This window comes from Bombina bombina, chromosome 7, assembly GCF_027579735.1.
Source record: "Bombina bombina isolate aBomBom1 chromosome 7, aBomBom1.pri, whole genome shotgun sequence".
Taxonomy (NCBI): Eukaryota; Metazoa; Chordata; class Amphibia; order Anura; family Bombinatoridae; genus Bombina; species Bombina bombina.
In genome coordinates this window covers 200,353,905-200,367,224 of record NC_069505.1, presented here as the reverse complement: position 1 = coordinate 200,367,224, position 13,320 = coordinate 200,353,905, and the positions used below count along the sequence as shown (strand labels likewise).

The 13,320-nt window shown below is 43.8% G+C and overlaps 1 protein-coding gene across 1 annotated transcript in view; it reads left to right on the top strand.

The window, feature by feature from the left end:
* Positions 1-7,478, top strand: part of LOC128666133 (cilia- and flagella-associated protein 251-like) — a 185,650-nt gene extending 178,172 nt beyond the window's left edge. The window contains exon 14 of the mRNA XM_053720555.1: positions 6,926-7,478. Within this exon, the coding sequence (XP_053576530.1) occupies position 6,926 (1 nt within the window). The 3' untranslated portion in view covers positions 6,927-7,478. The remainder of the gene's footprint in view (positions 1-6,925) is intronic.
* Positions 7,479-13,320: the final 5,842 nt, after the last annotated feature.

The window sequence follows — 13,320 nt, the reverse complement described above, 5'->3', positions numbered from 1 at the left end:
TTTCTTTAATATGTAATTTAGTTTATTTAATTGGTAGTTTAATTTAATTGTAGGATAATAGTTAGGGTAGGTTAATTAATAGTTTAAATTAGTTTATTTTAATTCTACCGGTAAATTTACATTTATTTTAAGATAGGGATGTTGTAATTTTAATTTAAAGTTAGTGGGTTGTTAGGTTCAGGGGTTAATAGCTTAATTTAGTTTATGGTAATGTGGGGGGCTGACGGTTTAGGGGTTAATAGGTTTAGTTAGTGGTACTGTTGTGGATGGCCAGAGGTTTAGGGGTTAATACGTTTATTTAGTGGCAACGGTGTTGGGGAGCGGCAGGATAGGGGTTAATAACTTTATTTAGGTTGCGGCGGTGTCGGGAAATGGCAGAATAGGGGTTAATAACTTCATTTAGGTTGCAGCGGTGTCAGGGAGCGGCAGGATAGGGGTTAAACATTTTAGTATAGTGGCGGCGTTTAGTGACAGGGTATAAATAAAGTTGGGAAAAAGCCAACTTTATAGGTGAGCGTATTGGTGCCAGCGAATGCAACAAAGTTGAGGCTTTGATAAATATCCCCCAATATCAGCAATCTCTTGCTTAGTAGGCAAATTATGTAATACAGAAGGTGGAAGGTGGTATTTCTTCTTCATGGGTGGTGTGTTCTTGCGTATTGGTGATAGAGGATTTAGTACTCTGTTGGGATGTACGTGGGGAGGTATCATAGTTATCAGCATCCTGCAGAAAAGATGTCATTGTAAGATATTTCCCTGTCACAGGTTTGGTGGCTTTGTCTTGCTTAAGGGTTCTTCTGGATGCCATGATGAGAGTTGATGTGGTAGACCTGATTCTAGTGGCAAGAGTATATATATTTAGGTTATCAGGTGTGCAGATATTATGTGACTGCCCTGGGGGTAAATATTCTCAGGCTCACATGCAGCAGGATTTGGGAAAGCACTCGTGCAAGTATGCAGAGAATGCACGTGCTGACTGAGGGTGATATGGGATTCTGTTTGGCTTACTCTTATTTGGAATATCAATAGCCCTGAACTTAAGTGGGCTTAGTCTGGAGAAGTACAGTGGTTTAGGGTGTTCTCTTTATGGATCGACTCTGAACACTTGGGCGTAAGTGGATAGGGCCTGGTGTGAGGCCAATCGCCATGTGGTGGGAGAGCGCCGGGGTATTGTTTGTAGCCTTGGTGGGCATACTGTGGGGTATTTTTTTGTGATCTGGTCATCCTTTTATGGTAAGGCTACTGCGCTGGAGCAGTATGCTTACCAGAGGAAATATGCTGACTGTGTATATGTGTATATATGTGTGTGTGTTTGTGTGTGTGTGTGTATATATATATATATATATATATATATATATATATATATATATATATATAGAGAGAGAGAGAGAGAGAGAGAGAGAGAGACTAATTGTGTAGATCATTAACAAATCTAGACAGGCCAGAAGGCTTGTTTTTCCCATAGAAAACCTCAGGCAAAATACAACTATTAAAATTAGGGGGAGGTAAAAGGTGAGTTTAAAATCCTCCACTACGCACAAAATATAGAGAAAATAACTCATTGTGTAGTTCATTAACAAATCTAACAATAAATTAACAAATCAAATTATATACCGGCTCGTTCCACCTCTGCTGCCAAGCAGCTCATGTCAATCCGACAGGGTATGGAAACCGTTGCCAAGTATGCTAGTGAATTTCATACCCTGGTGGCAGAGGTGGGCTGGAATAACAAGGCTCTGGTGTCCGCTTTCTCGCATGACCTCTCCAATTCCCTAAAAGATGAGATTGAGGCCAGAGACCTGCCTAGTGAGCTTGAGGCTCTCCTTTAAGGATGCCTGTGGAAGCTTCCTACCAGACTGGCTCCCATGTTTTCTTCCCCACCCATTGCTCTCTCACCTCCTACGCCTGCTGGGTATGGTGTGTCAGGCAGTGAACTCATGCAGTTGGGGTTCACTTGCCTCTCTGAAACTGAGTGGCCCTATAGGAAGAGTGAGGGCATATGCCTTTACTGTGGTCTCAGTGGGCATCTCCTAAAGTCATGTCCAATTCATCCAGGAAATGCTCGCACCTAAGGTCCTGTCGGGGGCAGACCTTGGGTGGACTTCCTTGTCCCCGGTTCTCCAAAGGGACAAACCATGAATTACGGTTGTCCTCTCCTGGGCCAATTCCTCTGTTGTCACTCTAGTAGGCTCTAGTAGAATCCTGTGCCACTGGCTACTTCATTGACATCATGTTTGCCTCCGAGATTTCCATTCCAGTCACCTCAAATTGCTCCATTAGCCATTGAGGCCATTGATGGCAGACCCCTTCAGCCTAAACATATTACTCACAAAATTATTCCTGTCAATTTGGCTGTAGGGGTTCTAAACAGGGAGTCGGTATGTTTCCAGGATATTTCCTCTCTGCATTATTCAGTTTGGTTTGGTTACCCGTGGCTCCAGAAAAAACACCCGACCTTCAATTGACAGACGGCTAAGATCCTCTCCTGGTCTTCACAATGTAACGCTACTTGCATCCTCGGTTTTCTTGTTACCTACCGAATATCTGGAGTACCAGGATGTCTTTGATAAGGTGCATGCTGGTACCCTTCCGCTACATCACCCCTACCATTGTGCTAGCTGGGTGCAATCCCTCCTCATGGCAGTGTTTACCCTCTTTCTGTTGCAGAGAATAAGGCCATGGAGGAGTACGTTGCGAATGCTCTTTCCCAGGGGTTGATTCGCAAGTTCACTTCCCAAGCAGGAGCTGTTTTTTTCTTTGTAAAGAAGAAGGGCGGCGAGTTGAGATCTTGTATTGATTACAGGGGTCTCAATCGCATCACAAACTAGAATGCTTACCCAATTCCTTTAATAACCAAATTATTTTCCCTTCTCAGGAAGCATGGGGGTCCATTTATTAATGTGTGGACGGACATGATCCGATATAGTGGGTCATGTCCGCCGAACATCGATAAATGCCGACAGCATACGCTGTCAGCTTTTATTATTGCACCGGCAGTTCTTGTGAACTGCTGGTGTAATGCCACCCCCTGCTGATTTGTGTCCAATCGGCCGCTAGCAGGGTGTGTCAATTAGCCCGATCGTATTTGATCGGACGGATTGCTGTCCATCACCTCAGAGGTTGCGGTCGATTTAAGGAGCAGTGGTCTTTGGACTGCTGCTTCTTAACTTCCACTTCAGCCGGAACTGAAGGGGAGTGGGTCGGAGCCAGCATCTGCTGCTTCATAAATAGACCCCATGTTCTTTTTTGTGTCACCCCAACCATGCCTTACCTTTTATCCTTGAGCTTGATGCTTCTGAGACAGGAGTAGGTGCCCTCCTGTCTCTGTCCTATGCCAGATGGACCCTTATACCCTTGTGGGTTCTATTTCAAAAAGCTATCTCCAGCAGAGTTCAATTATGACTTTTGAGAAAGAGAATAATTGGCCATATTCCTAGTGCTCAAAGCGTGAAGACATTTGCTTGAAGATACCAATGTTTCAGTTCTTATTCTAACCGATCATAAGAACTTAACCTATCTCATTGAGGACAAGAGGCTCATGACATGCCAGATGGGCCCTGTTTTTTTTCCCAAAGTAGTCTTGTATTTGCCAGCTCAAAAACGTTGAAGGCTGATGCGTTGTCTCACCAATTTTCCAAGTTGTCCAGGGAATATTCTGTGCCTACTCCGGTTATTCCTCCAGATTATATCCTGGCTACTATCAGCACCAATTTAACCTCTCCGTTGGGAGAGCAGATTCTAAGCGCTCAACCTATGGCTCCTCCAGAGAAGCCATCCGATTAAATGTTTTTGTTCCTGAGAATTTGTGCATCAGACTATTGCAAACCTACCATAATTCCAAAACTGCTGGTCACCATGGTAAAAATCAGATATCTTGGGCTATTTTGCACCAATTCTGGTGGCAGACTCTCTGTACTGATGTCACTGCTTACATGGCTGCCTATTCCATTTGTGCCCAAAGCAAGTCCCCTCTGCACCCTCCTGTGGGCCTACTACAACTTATCCTTAATGCGGAATGCCCCTGGTCCCGCCTAGCCATGAACTTTATTGTCAACCTTGCTGTGTCTCGTATCGTTACCCTCTTAGTTCTCAACCGTTTTTCCAAAATGTCCCATTGCATACCATTAAAAAAGCTGCCCATGGCTCAGAAGCATGCCTCTGTGTTTGTAAGGAGGTCTTTGGTATACCTAAGGAGATAGTTTCGGACCAGGGTAGCCAGTTTGTCTCCATGTTCTGGCAGGTTTTTTGCACTTAGTTGGGAATTTGATTCTCCTTGGCCTACCATCCACAGTCTAATGTGCCGCTGAGTGGTCCAGCCAAGCCCTGGAGCAGTTCCTCCACTGCTATGCATTGGACCACCTTTATAATTGGGCTGATCTGCTACCCTGGGCGGAGTTTGCTAGGAACAGTGCTATCAACTTATCCTCCCAAATGTCACCGTACATGGCCAACTATGGGTTTCGGCCATGTGTTACCCGATTTGTTTATGCCTCAGAACATTCGGACTTTGGAGGAACATCTTTGGGTGCTCTGCCTCTCATGGGTGCAGATTCAGCATTCCCTTCATGCCTCTATGCAGCACCAAAAGCTTCAAGAAACTACCAGATTACGGTGTGGTTGTCGTCCTGTAACCTCAACCTCAGAGTGCCTACTCTGAAATTGGCACCATGTTACATTGGGCCTTTTTGTATTCTCAGTAAGGTTAACCTGGTTGCTTACACCCTCAATCTCCCATATAGCATACATATCTCCAATGTTTTCCATGTATCGCTCCTTAAGCCACTAGTGTGCAGTCGTTACACTACCGCTCTCTCTCATCCCATTCCAGTTGGCAACCATGAGGGGTACAACATACGCCACATCCTTGACTGTTCAGGGGTCAAGTACCTTGTCCACTGGAAAAATTATGGTCCGGAGGAACGCTCTTGGGTTCTCTCCTCTGATGTTCATGTACCCGCCCTCCACTGTACCTTCCATGCCCATTACCCCCATAAGCCTTTTGTCCTTTCACAGGGATGGGGTCGTTGAGGGAAGGGTACTGTCAGGGTTGCTCACCCTTCCTTGTCTCTTGGAGTACAGGTCTGTTTTTGGCTTCTCTTGCATTGTTTCTGACACAGTGTGGGCAAACTTGTGAGCATCCTCACTCTGCAACTTCCTGTCTCACAGTGATGATGTAGCGCCTGTTTTCTATATAACCATCTCCCTGTCCTCTCTGTCTCCAGCCTTGCATAAGTCCAGATCTACCAAGTACACTTCTGTTTTTGTTCTCATTCTCCTTGGCTGATTCCCTGGTTCCTGACTCTGGAGATTGTTCCTGTTGTTTCTGCTCTCTGTGTTCCCTGACCCAGTGTTCTGTCAAACTCCAAGAAATCGAGAACTCCAAGATGACGTCACTTCCGGTGACTCCATTTTCACTATCTGCTTTTGCCTCTTTCTGGGAGGCGCACCTCCGATCCTCTGGCATCCATCCCAAGTAAACCTTGAGAAATGAGCCTTGAACCCCCCATGCAGAGGCAAAATAGATAGTGAAGATAGGCGATTACAGTCCCATCTGATTGGCCCATGTCTCTGTGAGGGACAGGATGCACAAACAGTCAGATGTATGGATTCACCGGAAGTGACGTCTTCTTGGAGTTTTCGACAGAACACCAGCTCGGCTGTCTACACACTTTGGCATCTGACCCCTGGCTTAGTACTGACTATGTTCTGGATTTACCTATTGTTAATTTCAATAAACTCTATTTTTAAAACCTGCATTTTCCATTTCTCTCTGGTTTCTTGGTTCCCTGAAAACTGTAATGCAGCAGTTTATTGCTGATACTGTGCATATATAAACATTTAGTGTGTGTGCAGACCTTTTATAATGTAGTACTTAATTGCTGATATATACTATGCATATATAAACATTTAAGGCTAGATTATAAGTGAAGCGCTAAATTATTGTGCTCCCGCAAACTGGCAAATTTGCCAATTTGCGGGAGTGCAATAATTAACCATTCATTACAAGTAGCTGGTTATTGCTACCGCAAGCTTGCAGTAGCAATTAGCGCTTATAAAATTAACCAGAGATCGGATCTCTGGTTAATTTTATAAATCTGCACCAAATGCCTCCAAAATACTGTCTAGTGCAGTTTATTAAAAATTAAAGATGGCAGCATCTTTATTTTTTAATGAAATTACTGCACTAGGTAGTATTTTGGGGTGGGGAGTGGGATGTAAGAAAAAACCTGCACTGAAAAGTGCCTTTACATTGCAGTCAATGGTGCAACGCCGCCCCCTGCTGACTCGCGGTCAATCTGCCGCCAGCAGGGGGTGTCAGTCAACCCGATCGTACTCGATCGGGTTGAATTCTGGCGATTCCTGTCCACCTCATCAGAGCAGGCGGACAGGGTTATGGAGCAGCGGTCTTTGTGACCACTGCTTCATAACTGCTGTTTCTGGCGAGCCTGCAGACTCGCCAGAAACACGGGCCCTCAAGCTCCATTCGGAGCTTGATAGATAGACCCCCTTGTGTGTGTAGACCTTTTGTAATGTGACACTTAATTATTGATATATACTGTGCATATATAAAATTATTGTATATGAAGACCTTTTGTAATGCAGCACTTAATTGCTTATATATACTGTGTATATATAAACATTTATTGTGTGTGCAGACCATTTTGTAATGTGACATTCAATTACTGATATATACTGTGCATATAAAAGCATTATTGTATATGAAGACCTTTTGTAATACAGCACTTATATACTGATATATACTGTGCATATATAAAATGATTGTATATCAAGACATTTTTGTAATGCGGCACTTAATTACTGATATATACTGTGCATATATAAACATTATTGTGTACATACAAGTGATCATGCTAATACACACTTTTCAATAAACAACATCTCTGGTTTATTTCTCTATGTTTAGAGTGAGTGACGTACATGGTGCCTCATTCCCAAATGTGTGACAACATCTACACGTGACCTGCAAGAGAGAAACCACCACAGATTCCTCACCCCAGTGCTGCAGTGCCTGTGTATTACACTTGTATCACACCGCTGCTAATGTACCTGTGTATTACACCTGCATCACACCGCTGCTAATGTACCTGTGTATTACACCTGCATCACACCGCTGCTAATGTTACCTGTGCATTACACCTGCATCACACCGCTGCTAATGTTACCTGTGCATTACACCTGCATCACACCGCTGCTAATGTACCTGTGTATTACACCTGCATCACACCGCTGCTAATGAACCTGTGTATTACACCTGCATCACACCGCTGCTAATCTACCTGTGTATTACACCTGCATCACACCACTGCTAATGTATCTGTGTATTACACCTTTATATAGGGCTGAAACAACTAATCAATACAATCAATAATAATCATTAATAAAAATCGTTGTCAATGATTTTCATTATCGATTAGTTGCGGTGTGTGCAAATAAGAAGTCCTTTTTGCAATTTACACATTTTCAAACTTTTAATGTGACTCCTTGCTGAATAAAATGGCTGCCAAACTCCTCCTACACATGGCATCATCATTCCTGGTCAGTTAATAACTCCTTGTGTTTCCTATACTCGCAAATAAACCTGTGCATGGCTGACTGCATTTTGCACATGTGCACTGTTCTTCATCTGGCAATATCTATATTTCTATGTAGTAGTATATAAAAAACGTTCTGCAGATGTGTTTCAGCACATATCATAAGCACATTTGTCGTGGTTTGAGGTGTCACATTCTACACCTATTTGATGTGATATGATTCTGCTGGATATAAATTAGTAAAGTGTCATATCAGAGGATAGCACTGTGCACTCTGGAACATCACTTCTTCAAGATGTTTTAGTTATTTTGTGAACTGCAGTGAATTGGATCCTATCTCAGTTTCTAAGTACAAATCTGTTGTCAATTCCGTGCAGTTCACTGAAGCACGCTACACTAAAACACCCTGAAGAAGTGATGTGATAAAACGTTACAGATTTCTGAGCTTGGATACGTGCTAAAGACACAGAGTGCATGCGCAAATCCAGTTAGTCGTGCACAGGTTTATTTGCGAGTATATGAAACACTAGGAGTTACTAACTGACCAGGAATGATGATGTCATGTGTAGGAGGAGTTTGGCAGCCATTTTATTCAGCAAGGAGTCACATTAAAAGTTTGAAAATGTGTAAATTGCAAAACAGATTTCTTATAAGGATATACTGCAGGAGGATTGTTCAGTGGAAATCTTTTGGAAATGGTAAGGATGTGTACAGTGTAGACTGTCCCTTTAAGTAATCTAAAAAAAATTGCATTTTCTTTTATCCGATTAATAAAAAAAAAATAATTGGCCAATAATCGTTAGTTGCAGCCCTACCTGCATCACACAGCTGCTAATGTACCTGTGTATTACACCTGCATCACTACGCTGCTAATGTAAATGTGTATTACACCTGCATCACACGGCTGCTAATGTACCTGTTTATTACACCTGCATCACACGGCTGCTAATGTACCTGTGTATTACACCTGCATCACACCGCTGCTAATGTACCTGTATATTACACCTGCATCACAGGGCTGCTAATGTACCTGTGTATTACACCTGCATCACACCGCTGCTAATGTACCTGCGTATTACACCTGCATCACACCACTGCTAATGTACCTGTGTATTACACCTGCATCACACCGCTGCTAATGTACCTGTGTATTACACCTGCATCACACCGCTGCTAATGTACCTGTATATTACACCTGCATCACACGGCTGCTAATGTACCTGTGTATTACACCTGCATCACATAGCTGCTAATGTACCTGTGTATTAGACCTGCATCACACCGCTGCTAATGTACCTGTATATTACACCTGCATCACAGGGCTGCTAATGTACCTGTGTATTACACCTGCATCACACCGCTGCTAATGTACCTGCATATTACACCTGCATCACACCACTGCTAATGTACCTGCATATTACACCTGCATCACACCGCTGCTAATGTACCTGCGTATTACACCTGCATCACACCACTGCTAATGTACCTGTGTATTACACCTGCATCACACCACTGCTAATGTACCTGCGTATTACACCTGCATCACACCACTGCTAATGTACCTGCGTATTACACCAGCATCACACCGCTGCTAATGTACCTGTGTATTAGACCTGCATCACACCGCTGCTAATGTACCTGCGTATTACAACTGTATTACACTGCTGCTAATGTACCTGCGTATTACACCTGCATCACACTGCTGCTAATGTACCTGCGTATTACACCTGCATCACACCGCTGCTAATGTACCTGCGTATTACACCTGCATCACACCGCTGCTAATGTACCTACGTATTACACCTGCATCACACTGCTGCTAATGTACCTGTGTATTGCACCTGCATCATACTGCTGCTAATGTACCTACTTATTACACCTGCATCACACCGCTGCTAATGTACCTGCGTATTACACCTGCATCACACCGCTGCTAATGTACCTGCGTATTACACCTGCATCACACTGCTGCTAATGTAATCGTGTATTACACTTGTATCACACTGCTGCTAATGTACCTGTGTATTACACCTGCATCACACCGCTGCTAATTTATCTGCGTATTACACCTGCATCACACCGCTGCTAATGTACCTGCGTATTACACCTGCATCACACTGCTGCTAATGTACCTGCGTATTACACCTGCATCACACCGCTGCTAATGTACCTGCGTATTACACCTGCATGACACCGCTGCTAATGTACCTGCATATTACAACCGTATCACACCGCTGCTAATGTACCTGCGTATTACACCTGCATCACACCGCTGCTAATGTACCTGCGTATTATACCTGCATAACACCGCTGCTAATGTACCTGCATATTACAACCGTATCACACCGCTGCTAATGTACCTGCGTATTACACCTGCATCACACCGCTGCTAATGTACCTGCGTATTATACCTGCATCACACCGCTGCTAATGTACCTGCGTATTACACCTGCATCACACCACTGCTAATGTACCTGCGTATTACACCTGCATCACACGGCTGCTAATGTACCAGCGTATTACACCTGCATCACACGGCTGCTAATGTACCTGCGTATTACACCTGCATCACACCACTGCTAATGTACCTGCGTATTACACCTGCATCACACCACTGCTAATGTACCTGCGTATTACACCTGCATCACACCGCTGCTAATGTACCTGCATATTACACCTGCATCACACCGCTGCTAATGTACCTGTGTATTACAACCATATCACACCACTGCTAATGTACCTGCGTATTACACCTGCATCACACCGCTGCTAATGTACCTGTGTATTACACCTGCATCACACCGCTGCTAATGTACCTGTGTATTACAACCGTATCACATCACTGATAATGTACCTGCGTATTACACCTGCATCACACCACTGCTAATGTACCTGCGTATTACAACCGTATCACATCACTGCTAATGTACCTGCGTACTACACCTGCATCACACCTCTGCTAATGTAATTGCGTATTACAACCGTATCACATCACTGTTAATGTACCTGCGTATTACATCTGCATCACTCCACTGCTAATATACCTGCGTATTACACCTGCATCACACCGCTGCTAATGTACCTGCGTATTACACCTGCATCACACCGCTGCTAATGTACCTGTGTATTACACCTGCATCACACCCCTTCTAATGTACCTGTGTATTACACCTGCATCACACCTCTTCTAATGTACCTGTGTATTACACCTGCATCACACTCCTTCTAATGTACCTGTTTATTACACCTGCATCACACCCCTTCTAATGTACCTGTGTATTACACCTGCTGCATCACACCCCTTTTAATGTACCTGTATATTACACCTGCATCACACCGCTGCTAATGTACCTATGTATTACACCTGCATCACTCTGATGCTAATGTACCTGCATATTCCACATGCATCCCACCACTGCTATTGTATATGCGTATTATATCTGCGTCATACTGCTGCTAATGTACCTGATATGTATTTTCCAAGATTATCATTCAACTGGTCTGTGTATTGTACCAATGTCATGTTTAAGAGCAATGAAGATCATGTATTAGTTACTATCTTACCATTGTCACCTCTGCTCATCTCTGCCTGTAATCTCTGTACATGATACACAATAAAAGGTCTGTAAAACTATTAGTGTTGTTTTTATTACCATACTTGGTAACATTTTGTCTTTCCCAGATTACCAGTGGAGAACTACTGGTAGTTCAGGGTGTGCTATAAATATCACAGGGAAGTGTGTAGTATTGTACAGGGGAGGATATAGAAGCTCATTTGTAGTACTGTACAGGGGAGGATATAGAAGCTCATTTGTAGTACTGTACAGGGGATAATATAGAGGCTCAGCTGTAGTATTGTACAGGGGAGGATATAGAAGCTCATTTGTAGTACTGTACAGGGGAGGATATAGAGGCTCAGCTGTAGTATTGTACAGGGGAAGATACATAAGCTCATATGTAGTACTATACAGGGGAGGATACAGAAGCTCATGTGTAGTACTGTACAGGGGAGGATACAGAAGCTCATGTGTAGTACTGTACAGGGGAGGATATAGGAGCTCATGTGTAGTACTGTACAGGGGAGGATACAGAAGCTCATGTGTAGTACTGTACAGGGGAGGATGCATACGCTCATGTGTAGTACTGTACAGGGGAGGATACAGAAGCTCATGTGTAGTAGTGTACAGGGGAGGATATATACGCTCATGTGTAGTACTGTACAGGGGAGGATACAGAACTCATGTGTAGTACTGTACAGGGGAGGATACAGAAGCTCATGTCTAGTACTGTACAGGGGAGGATACATAAGCTCATGTGTAGTACTGTACAGGGGAGGATACATAAGCTCATGTGTAGTACTGTACAGGGGAGAAATCAGAAGCTCATGTGTAGTACTGTACAGGGGAGGATACAGAAGCTCATGTGTAGTACAGTACAGGGGAGGATACAGAAGCTCATGTGTAGTACTGTACAGGGGAGAATATATAGAGGCTCATGTATAGTACTGTACAGGGGAGGATACAGAACCCCCGTGTGTATAACTGTACAGGGGAGGATATAGAAGCTCATGTGTAGTACTGTACAGGGGAGGATACAGAAGCTCATGTGTAGTACAGTACAGGGGAGGATATAGAAGCTCACCTGTAGTACTGTACAGGGGAGGATACAGAAGCTCATGTGTAGTACTGTACAGGGGAGGATATAGGAGCTCATGTGTAGTGCTGTACAGGGGAGGATACATAAGCTCATGTGAAGTACTGTACAGGGGAGGAAACAGAAGCTCATGTGCAGTACTGTACAGGAGAGGATACATACGCTCATGTGTAGTTTTGTACAGGGGAGGATACAGAAGCTCATGTGTAGTACTGTACAGGGGAGGATACAGAAGCTCATGTGTAGTACTGTACAGGGGAGGATACAGAAGCTCATGTGTAGTACTGTACAGGAGAGGATAAAGGAGCTCATGTGTAGTACTGTACAGGGGAGGATACATAAGCTCATGTGTAGTACTGTACAGGGGAGGATACAGAAGCTCATGTGTAGTACTGTACAGGGGAGGATACAGAAGCTCATGTCTAGTACTGTACAGGGGAGGATACATAAGCTCATGTGTAGTACTGTACAGGGGAGGATACAGAAGCTCATGTGTAGTACTGTACAGGGGAGAAATCAGAGGCTCATGTGTAGTACTGTACAGGGGAGTATACAGAAGCTCATGTGTAGTACTGTACAGGGGAGAATATATAGAGGCTCATGTATAGTACTGTACAGGGGAGGATACAGAAGCACATGTGTAGTACAGTACAGGGGAGGATACAGAAGCTCATGTGTAGTACTGTACAGGGGAGAATATATAGAGGCTCATGTATAGTACTGTACAGGGGAGGATACAGAAGCCCATGTGTATTACTGTACAGGGGAGGATATAGAAGCTCATGTGTAGTACTGTACAGGGGAGGATACAGAAGCCCATGTGTAGTACAGTACAGGGGAGGATATAGAAGCTCACCTGTAGTACTGTACAGGGGAGGATACAGAAGCCCATGTGTATTACTGTACAGGGGAGGATATAGAAGCTCATGTGTAGTACTGTACAGGGGAGGATACAGAAGCTCATGTGTAGTACAGTACAGGGGAGGATATAGAAGCTCACCTGTAGTACTGTACAGGGGAGGATACAGAAGCTCATGTATAGTACTGTACAGGGGAGGATACAGAAGCTCATGTGTAGTACTGTACAGGGGAGGATACAGAAGCTCATGTGTAG